The sequence below is a fragment of the Anser cygnoides genome, chromosome 2 (assembly GCF_040182565.1).
Source record: "Anser cygnoides isolate HZ-2024a breed goose chromosome 2, Taihu_goose_T2T_genome, whole genome shotgun sequence".
Classification (NCBI taxonomy): domain Eukaryota; kingdom Metazoa; phylum Chordata; class Aves; order Anseriformes; family Anatidae; genus Anser; species Anser cygnoides.
In genome coordinates this window covers 35656979-35672824 of record NC_089874.1, presented here as the reverse complement: position 1 = coordinate 35672824, position 15846 = coordinate 35656979, and the positions used below count along the sequence as shown (strand labels likewise).

The 15846-nt window shown below is 40.6% G+C and overlaps 1 protein-coding gene across 8 annotated transcripts in view; it reads right to left on the bottom strand.

Annotated features, from left to right (window-relative positions):
* Positions 1 to 3472: 3472 nt before the first annotated feature.
* Positions 3473 to 15846, bottom strand: part of SNX10 (sorting nexin 10) — a 38426-nt gene continuing 26052 nt past the window's right edge. For 4 of the 8 annotated variants that reach the window (XM_048070332.2, XM_048070334.2, XM_048070333.2 and 1 more), the window contains 4 exons: positions 15236 to 15336; positions 14456 to 14554; positions 6429 to 6644; positions 3473 to 5986 (listed from right to left, as the gene is read on the bottom strand). In XM_048070332.2, coding sequence (XP_047926289.1) covers positions 5908 to 5986; positions 6429 to 6644; positions 14456 to 14554; positions 15236 to 15336 — 495 coding nt within the window. In that variant the 3' untranslated portion in view covers positions 3473 to 5907. The remainder of the gene's footprint in view (positions 5987 to 6428; positions 6645 to 14455; positions 14555 to 15235; positions 15337 to 15846) is intronic. The other 4 variants (XM_066991851.1, XM_066991853.1, XM_066991852.1 and 1 more) reach the window with 1 other exon arrangement.

The following is a 15846-nucleotide window of genomic DNA, read 5'->3' as shown; positions in this document are numbered from 1 at the left end:
TTTATTTATTTTTCGCCTCTTTCCCATTCGCCCTGTAATGCCGAGCAGGGCTGCTGATTACAAAAGAGGCGGCTTGACTCCAGCAATAGGTCTTCTTCACTAATCCTCACTGTCACGGAAACTCCAGCTGCTGCAGGAATAAGAGGCTCAATCCATATTTGCCAGCTCTAATATGAAATCTGTCAGGGCCCAAATTAATGAGTTCCAAATTCCTTACATCACGATAACAGGTTAAGACTGGTCAATTAATTACACAAATCCTCCCCGACTCATTGTGCGTTTTCGGGCGGGATTGTGCCTTACGTAACGCGGCGACACCAGGCCCCCGACCCCCCCCGGTGCCATGGGGAGGCTCCGTCCTCCGGGAGGCCATGGGGGTGCCCGGTGCCATGTCAGCCTCCCCGAAACCGCTCCTGTCCGAATGGGACCCGACATGATGCCGTACTCTGTGTAAATAGATACGTGCATGGGTAATGAAATAGGGTATGGCGAAATACATACGAAAAATGACATAACATTTCACAGAAATTTCACAGAATGTTAGGGAGTGGAAGGGGCCTTGGAAGATCATCCAGTCCAAGCCCCCTGCCGGAGCGGGAACAGCTAGATCGGGTCACAGAAATAATAATAAAAGGATGAAAAATAAAGCAAAATAAAATAATGTAAAATAAAGTAAAATAAGATTAAAATAAAATAAAATATAATAAAATAATAAAATAAAAATAAAAAATAAAATAAAATAAAATAAAATAAAATAAAATAAAATAAAATAAAATAAAATAAAATAAAATATAAAACAAAATAATAAAAAATAATAACAGAAAGGGAAAAGGGAAAAGGGAAAAGGGAAAAGGGAAAAGGGAAAAGGGAAAAGGGAAAAGGGAAAAGGGAAAAGGGAAAAGGGAAAAGGGAAAAGGGAAAAGGGAAAAGGGAAAAGGGAAGGGAAGGGAAGGGAAGGGAAGGGAAGGGAAGGGAAGGGAAGGGAAGGGAAGGGAAGGGAAGGGAAGGGAAGGGAAGGGAAGGGAAGGGAAGGGAAGGAAAAAGGAAAGGAAAGGAAAGGAAAGGAAAGGAAAGGAAAGGAAAGGAAAGGAAAGGAAAGGAAAGGAAAGGAAAGGAAAGGAAAGGAAAGGAAAGGAAAGGAAAGGAAAGGAAAGGAAAGGAAAGGAAAGGAAAGGAAAGGAAAGGAAAGGAAAGGAAAGGAAAGGAAAGGAAAGGAAAGGAGGCAATAAAAGAAAAAAGGGAAAAAGAAAAAAAGCAAAAAAGAAAAAAGGGAAAAAATGAGAAAAGGGGAAAAAAAAGGAAAAAAAAAAAAAAGAAAAAAAGGAAGAAAATGAGAAAATCCGATCAGATCGCGGCGGGGCTCAGCACCACAGCAGCCCACGGCCCCGCGCAGCGCCGCGTTCAGGGAGCGCGCATTGAGCGCGCGGCCCCGCCCCGCCCTTGCCGCTCCCGCTGCCCCACAGCGCCCCCTGGCGGCGCGGCGGCGCGGGGCGGGGCCCGGCGTCTCCGCCCCCTCCGTGCCCGCGCGGAGGCGCGCGCCCCCCCCCCGCGGTTGCCAGGGGCAGCGGTTGCCACGGGTTACGGGAGCGGGGCCGCGCTCCCTGCCTGCCCCCCCCCGGGGGGCCGCGGGCACACGCGTGGGGGGGGCGCGTGGGGGGGGCACACGGGGACACGGCGGGGGGGGGGGCGGGGCGGGGCGGGAGCGCGGCGGGACCAGGTAGGGCCGGGCCGCGGGCACCGGGAGGGGGCTGGGGGGGGGGGGCACGACCCGGGGTGCTGCCTGCCGGGGCCGCCCTCGTCCTTGTGCTTTTTTTCCCTTTTTTCCATTTTCCTTTTTCTCCTCATTTTCCCCTTTCTCCCTTTTTTCCCCTTTTCCCATTTTTTTTTCCATTTTTTTCTTTCCCCTTTTTTCCCCTTTTATCCTTCTTCTCCCCTTTTTTCCCCCTTTCTCCCTTCCCCCCCTTTTTTTCCTTTCCCCTCCCTTTCCCCCTACTTTCTCCCTTTCCCCTTTTTTCCTCTTTTCTCACTTTTCCCTACTTTTTCCTCCCTCTTTTATTCCCTCTTCCCCCCCCCCCCTTTTCCCCTTTCCCCTCTTGTCCCTCTTCCCTTTTCCCCTTTTTATTCCTTCCCCCCTTTACTTTTCCTTTTTTTCCTTTTTTTTTTTTTTTTACTTCTCCTTTTTCCCTTTTTTCCCCTTTTTTTCTTTTCCCCCTTTTTCTTCCTCCATTTTTTTTTTTTTTTGTTCCTGCCCCCCTCCCCTTTTACGAAGCCCACCCTGCGGTGGGCACATCTCCAAGCAGCGATGCCGGGGTCCCAGCAGGGAGGTGTTATCCTGGCCGGGAAGGTTTGATCCCAGGGCAGCACCGAGCAGCCGGAGCAGCAGAGAGGAGCTCAAGGAGCCGAGAGGTCTGTCTGGCCCGAGCCATGCCCTGGCTCTGCCCTCGTCTCTTCCCTCGAGCACCGCACCGGGGCCTTCCTCAGAGAGAACCAGCTTGGGGCTGGAAATCCTCATTTACGCTTGGGGCAGCACTGTAAAATCCAACGGGGAAAAACCCTCTGCAGTGACACCGCCACTGATCCTGATCCTTCAGCTACAAGGAAACACGCACGGCTTTATTCCAGTCACCGCCGGACACGCTGGCTGTATCTATACCCTATATTTTGACACGTCACAAATGCTGTGTACTTCTATCATTTAAATATCGTACCGAAAATAACTGCAACATATCACATGTCAAAAAAAAAAAAAAAGAACCTCAGGCACAAAGCATTGCAGTGTTACATAGTAGGATTTAAGAGTATAAACTTTCTTAATGCTTACAAAACTGCACCCTTCTTTAAATTAGGATTTTCTTTCCCTAGGACAGTTTCACATCTTCCTAGAGAGCATATTTCATGACCCCATATAAGTAACAGGTTGCTTAATACTAGCTCATAACATCCTGAAGTTACACGTTACACAATTTGATAGTATAGATGACTGGAGTTATTTTTATTTTACCAAAAAAAAAAAAAAGGGCAACCAAAAGCAACTTACTACGTATGTACACATCACAAAAATAGCTGAAAAGTAATTATACAGGGTAAGTCATAAAGTGAATAGGATATTGATAGAGGGGAAAAAAAAAAAAAAACCTTAACGGCAGGTTTAAACACAGGATAAAAATGGTTACATGATTTAATTAATTAAAAATTTTCAAGAAATCATTCCATAAAATGAGAATATAACATCTACACAGAGATAAAGTGCAGCGTTTGAGTGCAATTATTTGAGTACAGAATTATTGCCATTAGGTGAAATTGGCAACAGCAATGAGATGAAACTAGCAAACCAGAGCTTAGCCTGTTTGAAAAACTAGCAGGAAATAGCATTATTCACAACTAAGGAATAAGAATCGAAATACCGCTGCTGTTTTTCTAAAAATCAAAGCACATGATGGTGTTGAAAAATCACATCACTCAAGTCACAAAAGACACTGAATGTTTTATATTTAAATATAAATTTATAATGCATTTAAATGTTCCCAATTAAGATGTCCTAAAGAATTTACATGCCCTTACATGCAGTTGATGCAAAAAGAAATACTAGAACATAGAATGCTTTTCCCTCCCCTTTAAAAGGAAAAATTCCAGTACTACTAGCTCTACAAACAACATTCAAAAGATAAATATTTAAACAAATTTATGTCAAAGGCAGGAAGAAAGTTCTGCTACAGTACTCTCGTTTTTGAACAGTGACAAAGGAAATAACAGAATAACAACAGAGCTATTAGAAAACAAATATTTATTTCAGAAACATCTCCATTTGGAAAACACGTGCCAGCACACAAACACAGATCAGCTCCTGGAATGGCAAAAAAATAGCCACAGAGGCTGGCCAGTCCTTGCGTTTCTGCAACGTGTGTCAGATACTGAGGACATGGTAGCAGGGCAGAATTGTAAAGTGCATCGTTTAATTCAGTCTTTTAAAACAAAATAATAATTAAAAATTAATAATAATAAAAAAAAATACTACCCTACCCAAGTCCTGTGTTAAATAAAAGCATTAATATATTTCTCAGATACGATTCCAGGTTTTGGTTTTTATATTTTCCCCATCTTTTAAATACATTTTCTAAACGATTTTTTCTAGTAATTTACCACCTTAAAAAAAAATAATTGAGCAATCAAACCATCTCCATGTGGCAGTAATAGCAATTTTTAAGCTACTTTTAGTGATAACTTGTTGCTTTAATTAAATGTTATCACTTTTGCATTAAAATAGCTTTGCTGCTAACTTGCACACAAGCTGAGATGGTGAATAGATACATTTGTGCAATTCAATAAGACTAAGCAAAAAGAAACAGGGGTATTTATCTTATGAAAGTGCTACCATCAACAGAAAACAGTGGCTTAAAGCAGTTACCTAAGAGTTGTTATCCTCAGGCTATTAAAACATGTTTCTAAAATTACACAAATTCCCAGCTGGATGCTTTAAAAAACCATGCCCACACATGCCTATGCTACCCTTTATTAGGTGGCCATTTATTAATCTATTGTTGTTGTAATTCACGGGCTTAAAATGCTTCTTCTTTGAAAGTATCCACAGATTTCTTAAAAATGTACGTATTTCTTAAAAATATACGTATTTCCATTTTTAGGCCGGGCGCTGAAGTATATGGGAGCTGCGCTGGGGCGATTGGACCCCCTAGCTCTTTTTAATAGCGGTTAAATGTCAAATATAAATACAACACCACGGCGAAACATACTCCTTTGACAGAGCCTGGGACAAGACACTGCGCAGCTGCTGTTAACAATAAAGAACAAAACTGACGTTTAATCAAAATGAGCGTTGGTGGTTACAACGTTGTGCTCGAGCCTGCCTTTTGTTTGTGGGGGGGGGAAAAAAAGTCGGTAGTGCAACGTGCTAACTACAGCGACAATGAAAGCAGCAGCTCCAGTTATTCCCAAGGACTGGAGGCCCACGTTTGTGCAGCACGTTACAGCTGCGTGATGATCATCGCGTCGGGGTGGCAGATATCCTCCATTTAAGCTGCCGAACTAAAACATCCCTCCTGACATCTTCATGGAGGTGCCCGAAGTTAAAACACGTTGGGCGGAATCCTGGCCCTCGTGCAGCCAGTGGAAAATTCAGCCGCTGGTCTTAATGGACTTCATCCAAGATTTTTCACTGGGAATGAGTATCCATAATTTCCCTGGGAACTGAGAATCTTCAGCAACCCCAGAAATGATGTCATTTTTATTAACATTTCCAACTTCTAAGCAACCGTGCTCAAGAATTTTGGCCTTCAGTTCTCATACGCGATAAAACTAGGCTTTCCATAAACATTACAGAAAGACCAGAGGAAGATGTATTTATATCTCGAATTGTCAGCAGCATATAGTTTGTACAAATGTTGTTTTGCTAATGTTGCTGAGCTACTTGAAAAAGTTAATACCTTGTGGGGTATGTAATTTCATCACCAATGTCAAATGACTTCTGAAGATGAAACTTCTCTGCTGCGAATTACAAAAAGATGCTTTGAATATATTTGATATGACCAACTTTCAAGCTGAGGAATTAAGTTATCTTTATTTTTCCAGATCTAAGACATGCATTCACTACGAGAAATATTTTCACAGCCATGCCAGTCAATGGAACATGACTGACCCAATACTGAGATTTTAACAGTTACAGAAAACTAAATGTAATAGGTAACATGTAGACCTGAATCGATGCACATAATAAATCAAAGGAATAACATCAAGGTCTGTTTGGAAAATTCTGTAAGGACATGTGGTTGTATTGGCAACGAGTCCTTTAGGTATGTGTTACTAGCAAGTTGCATTTACGTGGTATACGTAACTAGGAAATACATCAGAAACTACTCTGTGCTGTCCTTGGGATAGGAATACAGAAATGATTTTTCATGATTCTTCAGAAGCTGGGCTTGCTTTACATCCACAAGAAATGCTGTCATCACTAGGTCCAAGCCCGGAGGATGAACTGCAGAAAAGGGGAGAGGGGAAAAAAAAAAAAAAAAGAAAAAAAAAGGAGGAAATTGGTTTTCACAACACACTCAAAGCCTGAGTAACAGAGGAGAACTTTAATTATCTCCAGTCACAAAGAGAGACAGGAAATTTGGACTTTTAATTAGCCATTTGGAGTGCAGTTGGATATTTTTTTTAGCAAGATAATTTAAACGCGAATAATTCAAGTCTGACTAAATGAAATTCACATAATCAGAATGCAGATAATTGAATTTCTACTGCATTCATTAATTCAGTGTGGAGGTGTGTGTGAAGACTTCTATGATGAGCTGTCACAGCTCAATAAAATCTCAGTCAATTAATTTTTTCATTATCTTAGTATTACATCAACAAAAAAGTGAAGCATGCGCGTGTGTATGTATATATAATCTCAGAAAGTAAGGAAATACAGAAATCACCTCTCCGAATCAGAGTCTGCATCATTTTTTCCTTTTTTTCTCTCTTCATCTTCTATAGGAAAACGTCTGTTCAAAGAGGCAAACTTATGAATCGCATCAGCGACAGAATATTTGGTCTGTCCAGATACACAAGCTTCCATATCTTCTGGACTTAGCTGAGTCTGTAGGAAGAGGTGAAGCCTACTGTCTGAAAGCAATAATGCATTTTGTAGAATCCTGGAAAAAAGAAAAAGAAAAGCGAAATCTTTTTATAGAGATACACACACACATTCCGAAGCGTTTTACCAGAACAAATTCTAAATGACGTCCTGCTTTTAAGTTTTTATATGAATCCTAAATCAGTTACAGAAGGTAATGAACATATTAAAATGATTAGGTGTGTGTTACTTACTTACTACATTATTTGGAGTTTTAGGTGAGTAAAAACACGAGGCTAATAGTTAAGCACATCTGCTATAAGAATAACTTCAAGGACATTTCTCCCATTTAACCATCTGTTATTACCACATGGATCAATTAATGATTTTTAGGCAGTTGGAGGTATATACTCTTATGAAAATTTGCTCTCTGATTGATAACTGTCTATATAAATTTTTAAATGGCTAAGCTTTTCTTTTTTCTTTGGTGGGGGAAAGAAATGTGTACAGAGACAGAGGACTTAAGACACACTCAATGCCAGGACTTTGAAATGCCTGTAAGCAGTAGAGCTGACACTCGCCAAAATCTGTTTACACTTTTACAGATACGTATGTTTAAGCTAGAGTGAAAATGCTGGTACTGAACAATATTTTAAATGCATCTATAAACTGTTTTCAGGGAACCTTAAATACTACTTCATTCTAGCTATGCTTTTCAAAAGCCCATTTTTATATTTGGCATATATATATTCCGAGTCAAGTCTTCAAATACATTTAGCACAGAGCATTTACTTACATACAGTATGAGTAAAGAAAGTACAACACATTCCAGTAACACAGAAAGTTGTAGAGGTACTTTTACAAGGAGTGAGAACTGCAGATTATTATCACTATTTTGAAAAAAAAAATGCAACCTTCCTGCAGCATTTATCTACAGAAGGAATTCTTCAACACATATATCCTGGAATATATAACAAGAGACTTTTTGTTTACGTGTACATGTAATTTTTTTTTATTCATATGACTAAAGTCATCGGAGCCTATGACCATGCCAAATAATGCTCCATGAAAATTACTTAAATATCTTTAAGCAAACCATAACTATTAAAGTCATTATGTACCTATTTCTACCCACTTAGGTTACAAGTAGTTACCCAAGAAGTCATCACACCATGCAATAGGAAACAAGAAATGACATTAATGCAAGAAGTAGTAAAAGCAGTAAGAAATTGTGCATTTGATAGGTACTCCAACTAAAATGAAATGTATAAGTGATTAGTTCCTTCTATCAAACAAGATTAATGATGTGCTTGGACTGAAACATTTTAAAATACAAATACATTCTGAAATCCATGCTCTTAAGTAGCCAACATTACAACAACATTTAATTAATATACTAAAAAATGTCTGGCTTTATCTAAGCCTATAAAATTCTGTCAAATCAAAATAAATAATAAGAGATATCTAACTGAAAACGTAGGATATTTCTGTACTTGCATATTTCATTTGCCTAGGAAAACACACACACACTCCCAACCACATAATTCAAACTTTGTTATCTTCCAATGAGGAAATATCTCCAATGAGTCTAATGATCTACCAGGTGCGTATAAAATTCAGTCTCAGAAGGACCAGATTTTGCTAAAACTCGAACACATTTTCATTCCTCCATAGTCTTTTTAATCCTATATAAAGTCTTACAATTTTACTTAAAAATAAATATAGCAAATAGAGTATACCTCCGTGAAATCAATGCATGCAGTGTTTAAATACACTGAAAAACTTCTTAGCAGTCAAAGAAGCAACCAAACTCTGAGTAAAAATGATCCAAAACACAGAATTTACAAGTCTACACACCTTGACAGCAACAGCCTCATGAATAGTTTGAAAAGTCATCATTCACTGGCCACTAAAAGAGAATCTCAGCCTTGACTCTTGATAAACATAAATTCCAAAAGACGACAAACATTGCGACAAAAAGTAAAAGACAAAATATCATCCCACACAATAAATCCATGCTTATAGTTTATGCACTTGGAGGAGTAAATTTTCTCCTCCCTCTCTTCCTCCTCTTAGAAACAAAAAAAGTACAAAAAAAAAACAACATCTCAGAGCTTACTCTGAAGTAACTATGAGTTACTAGTTTTCCCAGGCTTGGGAGCACAATGAGGGGATGCACATTGCTGCAATTCTAACATTTGCGTGTCTAATACAAAGTAACACAGCAAAAGCCAAGATATTAAATTCTGCCCATGGCATTCAGTTTCACAGATTTTCCTCTTCCTCTACCTTCAAAAGTTTCCTGCCAACCAGCGAAAACACGAGTAACTAACTGCTCATGAGATTACACTACACTTACAGCTTTGTTGCTGTTTGAAATGTATTTTATTTTCTTTATAAAATAATGGGTAATCTTTAAAATTGATTTTAGACGGTTTGAGGCATTACACCAGAGAAGTAATGAGCACTAATGTCAATGATATTGGACACAAATTCATTTTAGCTTTATTTCATGTCCAGTACAATTCTGCTAAGCCTTGAACTGCTAAAGCCCTGTTATTAACTCAGCGGTAACCTAACACAGGGAACAGCAAACAAAAGTGATAAGAGTACAGACTGATCAGGACCTCAAGGCTACCGTCCTTTTTCTGCAGCTATAATTCAATTTCCAATTTTACTTTACATTGGACTCATTATTTCACAGTCATTTTCTTTTCTGCTTCACAGTGCCATCTGGAGGTGGAATGAGTGAAGGGAAACCAAGGGGAAGAAATAGAAATGTGGGCAAAGCTAATCCCACATGTACATTTGGGGGCGGACTGTAGGACACCAAACAAGCAATTCGTTTAAAACCCTCCTGCAAGCAAATATACCAACACCTTTCACCCAGTCATATACCCTTGAAACACTTCTTCCTCCTTTTAATTAAAAAATAACTTCTGCTTTCCCCCCTCACCTGAACCAACAGGTTAGATCGCTTTTTAATTGCATCCTTCAAGCAATCAAAATGAAAAATAAATGCTGTGCTATCCATAAGCATTACATTTTCCTGTTGGAAATGCTCCCGTTCCAAGGAAACAACCACACGTTTGTCACCAGATGTTGTAGTAACATTAAGTGCTGGTACAGCAGTTGCCTTTACGGGCCTTCACTGTCCTGGGGACACGTTGTGTGAGCTGTTGGGAAAAACAGATTTGGCTCCAAGGCCTTCAAAATCTAAACTTCAGAATGCAACATACAAATGAGAAAGGCAGGAGAAAAGGTCGAACACCCTGATGCTCGTACTCAGATACACGTGTGTGGGGTTTGAACGCAACCAGTAGCACTCGCGGTGTTTCTCGAGCAGTTTTATTGCAGCGAGTGTCAATGCCGAGCTGCAGTTACAGGGATGTGAGTCAGTTCTCTCTGCAGTCGTGCTAATGCAAGAGTCATGGCTCACTGTGCTAATTCCTATAAACTGACTGGACGCGTTCAAGAGAACAACAGACTTTCTATGCATGCCTAGAATAAGAATGCAAGGCTAAATCCTGCAAGTCTTTATCACATCAGTAGTCATTACTTGTCAGAGATCTCACTCCTCTCTGCCAGATTGCTCACATGCATAATGACTGCTTATGTGATTAAGGGGGCTGCAGGATAAGGCTCTACGTTTGAATTAGAGATAATAAAATCATTATTTATTCGTGGCCATGCGAATCTTTGTTTGTAAGCTTTCAGTAAATGCCCGTGATCTCTAGACCTTTAAAGAAGAAGGGCAGAAAATGCGACTTTCCAACCCGAAGAAATAAGGTCATTTTTGAGGAAACGCCGGGTAGTGTATGAGGAGCATTTCTCCTTCCCCATGTTACAGCAGAGCATTTACAAAAGACAAAACATGTGCTTTGTCTTATTTGGACAGGGTCCAAAATCTGGTTTTCTTCAACATGATTTTATTAGGTATATTATACACTGTTCTGCTGGAGGAGAGCAACATATGGCCGAACAGTACAACTTAATCCTAACTAAAGATTTCCTGTATCTACTGTAACCTAATACAATGACAGATGCACACTTGTATGTGTGTGGAAGGTTAACACTCCGATTTTGTTTTCAACAAATTTACTCTGCCCATTTACATCATATCATGAGGGAAAGGGGAAAATAAAACTTGAGAGACAACAGATCACAGCCTGGGCTGTGGTGCCCTCTATCGAACATCCGCTCAGCCTCTCGCAGCGAGCACTGGGCTCCACAGCCCGCAGTAAACAAAGCTTCATTTCCTCCTTTTAAAAAGCCTACTGCGCCTCCTCATTCATTTTTTATAACAGAGGAAATGTTACTGATAGCAAGCAACTGTGAAGCAACTGTTTAGGATCTGATAATGAATACATTTAGGAATTAACCGACACATGCCTGCAAAGCATTATTCACCGCAATGGATTTGCTTCCCTTGCCAGAGAGGAAATAGTTTCAAGGTTTTGCTCCGAACAGCTCCACTGGAAAAAGGCAGCCACCATCCACTGGAGGAAATCCTACCTGCCCCATGGCCACCAGTGCTGCTGCCTGTTCTGCGCTGACAAAGGAGCCTCTGAGGCCCTGGGAGGCTGGGATCTATCCTCTTCAGAGCCAGTCTCCCACTTCCCACATCTGCCTGTCCCCGTGGGGACTTCTCAACCCCTACACCACCTTGTGCTTGCGGGACCACAGGAAATCTAAATCCCAAAGTTAAACCTGTGCAGCTAAACAGGGATGAATGCAAAAGGGATCTTACAGAACCCAGTATTATAAGGTAGTGTTTTAATTTGACCTCCAATTTAAGAATAAGCTTTTCTAGTGAATCTACAGACATCGTCAAATCCATGAGGATACCTACCAGAAAAAAAAACATACATCATTTTCCTTATTCTTACAAAGTAATTCATAATTGAAAATGGGCTGGCTGGCTTCCGTTAATGCAAATGGGCTTTTGAAATATTAAATTATGCCCAGACAAGAAGTAAGCCTTACAGCTCTTCATCATTCAGAGATAATAACCTATAAGACAAGCAGGTCCTACCCTGTATTTGTGTGGTAAAGCCAAAACAAAATGCGAAACCCACTTCCAGACTTCACCAAACTCTAAGGCTTCCGTTTAGTTTCCAGCTTTCGGCATGCTAAGCATGAAGAAGCTACAAAAAGGCCCTTTCTGAGTGCCTCACCATGCTACCTAGTTCCATAGTGGCATGTGAAGGAGGACAGGAGAACTCTATAGCTGCCTACATACAGGTGATGTGAAGGTGCTCCCAGGTCACAGACAGGAACTGACTCCTCTGGCACGTGGCTACCGTCCTGGCAGAGGCTGCAGCAACCTTCTCACACTGAGCAATGGGCAGAAACAGAAATGGTTTAAAATCTGAACTCCATTGTCGGGTATGGCTCGGATCCTGATGCTCTCAGAGTGTACTGAATATAGCTTGGGTTCCTGTATCACCTTGACAGATACACATAGGTTAGGATCCAATTTCTTCCCTCTGTCACAAAGAAATATCAGCAAGGGCTGAGAGCTTGTGCACGACGACTGCTGCCATTGCTGGGGGGAATGAGGCACTCAGCTTTGTGGTTCTGAGTGACACCACGCAACACAACTGCGTCCTGGCTCCTTTCCCACTCCTTCCCAACATACCAGGGATGTCCTCCCTTCCCTTGTCGCTGCCACACTAGAGAACTTGTAGCATCCAGACCCGGACCTTATGTAAAATCAACTCTGTCAATATATATATATATATATATATATATATGTATGCATATATTTCTTCTGACTTTGCATAAACTATATATATACACAACTCTATATATAAACTGCCAATACGTAAAGGCAGAAGAACTGGAATGGTGTCAGCAGTACTAGCTGGAGCAAGTCCAAAATCAGCAGTGATCACATGCAAGATTTAAAGATATTGCAATCGTCAACGAGTTCCACAAGAGAAAGAAATCATAACCTTTGGTTGAGACTTATTAAAAAAAAAAAAAAAGAATAAAAAAAGAAAAAAGCATCATGGCAGTCTAGTTCAGCCAATAAAAACATGCCTTCTATAAATAGCAGTACATCTGACATGCCAGCCAGCAGAGGGCAATGGTACGGCACATAATTTGCCAAGCCAATTCATCACAACACAACTGTATCTCTGCAAATTCCTTCCAACTATTCCCCCGGGCTGAGAGAAAAGCCAACACCTTTCTAAATGGCATCCAAGTTCAAACATTTAAATCATCTCCTTACAACAGAGATGCCTCTTTTCTCACTCCTGGTCTAACGGCAGCAAGGTAAAACGCTCAACACGCTGTCATTTTCTTCTGTCAGTACCCATTTAAGACACAGACATCCACAAAATTGGAGAGTGATGATCTGTTTTTAGAGAATCTACCTCTGCGCTTTGCCTTCTGAAGCACTGACAGCAGCTGTAAATATTTCTGATGCTGCAATATTGTACCGTGTTAACAGATGAGCCTCTTCGCTATTTTAAAATGTGAGTGATTTTGAGAACGCACTGCTCCGTGGGGCAGCACACCTAAGGCTGTGTAAGCACAGTTAAGAATTGCTCAGACACAGGGACCTGAACTACCATACTCTAGCTGACCATTAGTACTAACACCCCTAGAAGCACAGTCACTATTTCACTGTTTTTCTCTCATGAGGTGAAGAAAAATAACTCTAATCCTTTTCTCCTTTCCTTTCCCCATCTTACATGCCCTCAACCAGTATGTAGTGACCACCCTTTTGGCACAGATCCTGTATATAACTGTACACAGAAATATTCCTGCAGCTCCTGCAATGGCTAGCTCCTCCTGCCTTCAGTTATTTAGCCTAACACACATACCTTAGGACCGATCATTTCTTGTCTGTTATGGAAACCTGTAACTATAACATACTGAGTGGAAAAACAATGGGTCCGCTATTCTTCTGCCCCCCTGACCACAAGGCCTAAAACCTACTAAAATGATTATTTTTTCCTTTGCTTACGCAGTTTTGATTCATGGGAACACTGATAATAAAAGAAGATGAATGTCTCTGTTCTGTTTTACCATGCCCTTAACCCGAACAGTGGCTAAAGACAACCTCCAAACTCGCTCACAGTTCCTGCCATAGCAACCCTGAACAGATCTGCACTCATAGCAGCAGTGGCAGGATATTAAGAGAACGGCAGAGAAAGCAGAAGATTACACCGACAGGGTCCCTGCCACTGCAGATGGTAAAGGGGTTACAGCATTGCAGTACTAAAACTAACACAGTGCCTCCTTGTAACTCAAGTCAGAGGCTAGCTAAGATTGCACTGCTCCTTTACACTACCCCTTTACATAACCGCACAGATGAATGATCTTACACAGACTGCAGCTGTAGTGAAAATTATCACAGCTGCTAGAGCTTGTTTATGTCAGTGGGACTGGTAAACACAGTAATTGGCATTATAGGAAATATATGTGTTAGGAGATCTCACTGTAGAATTTTCCCAAGCCCCCAGCGTTTTAGCGCACAGAGACGTTCACTTTCCATGAATATAAAGATGGCAAGAAGTCTATTTATTTTATAAGAACATCTAGCTCTTTCTTGGAAGCTATAAATAGACATCACTATGAAAGACCTTTCAACCTTAGTACTGAATCACAATGCAACATAAATCCAAAGCAATTAATTTTAATCAGTCAATGAAACACAATGGGAAAGCCCAAGTTGAGGTTTCCTTGCAACCAGCATTGCTGAAGGCACGTATGTGAAATATGACTTTGTGCAAATAAAGCAAAAAATAAAACCAAATGAGTTGCATATCTAGATGACCACAAGGTGGCTCTCACGTACCGGAGATGAGTTATGTTCAATCGGAAAATTGATGACATCATAAAAATGCCAACATCTCTATGATAAGCTGTACTTACTTTTCCAGGAATTCTTGCAGACCCTGCCGACGATGGTCCACGTGATGCGGATTGTTCATATTGAAAAAGGGAGATTTAGATGGCAGTTCGGGCACCTGTCTTTATAAACAACAAGCAAACACACAATTAAAACCAAACCTGAAACAGTGGAGAAAAATGCTGCAAGAAAATGCCAACCCCTCGCATTTGAAATTCATGAGCCAGGTTCTAGAAGCTCATGAAACTGAACTGGAGAATGCAAGGTTGAGAAACTGGAGGGCTTCTGACACACCTCAAAAGGAAAAATAACTCAGATCTTTCTGGTCCAGCTGTTAGGCCTGCAATTGTGGCTGGCTGGGTAACTTATGGCCTTTGAAGAACCTAAGCACATGCTAAAGCACACAGAGGAGGTACACCTGTGCTGTTGTTACCAGTCAGTTTAAGCAGAAAAACCTCAGCTCAACACGGCCTAGTAGCCTGCCTTGGCCAGATTGTCCTTTCTGCTACCTGTATGTAGCAACAGGAAACACAGCTCAGATCTGTCAGAAATTAGACTGGGGTTCACCAAATAAAGGCCATCAGTACAAATCACTTTTTCTGGATTTAAAGCACGGAAAATGCCTTGTAAGGAATAAACTTGTATGGGTGCGAGGGTGCACTTCCAGAAAGCATCCTGCATTCGTACTTCTCATTTTTACAGTTCTCAGAATTAAGATAAAACAATGCTCCTCTTCGACGTCTTACTGACAGATTATTTTGTAGATATCTACTGAAACAAACCAATCATAAAAAGTTGCTCACATGAGCACAGCATTGCTCTGAAGCCTCTGCCGAAGCCAAACAAATTCTCGAAAGCGTCGTCTGACACAGGATGTTTTCCTTGTAAAGCACATACTGTTTGTCTGTTGAGAAATTAAAAAAGAAAAAATTACATGTAAAGCAGATTAACCTGACATGCAGGCATGATACCAAAAAGCGTCTGAGATTCTAAGCCTTGACACACCAATGGAATGCTTGATAATTAATTCAGTTTAGGTTAAGGACTATGGTTTATCTCAGACAGTACTGATGATAGTTTCTATAGTTTCTCAGTGAAATATATTCATCTCTTTTTTTCCTTTTTAAAGGAAGAGATCAGGATAATGGCACAACTTGCAGTAACGAGAAAAAAAATCTCAGAAAGAAAAATTTTAGCAGACAATGCCAAACTTTGCTAGGAAAAAAAATATATATTTAGTTTTCTAGTTGAAATCCTGCGAACAGCTGTTCTGACAGTGTGCAATCCTCCTTAAATCAAAGGAACTGACATAACTCCTTTCTGCAAGCAGCAGCATTTGGTAACTTTCCCACAGAACACTACTACTCCACTAGAAAATGTCAATTCATCAAAAGAGAAACAATTCATGGAAATG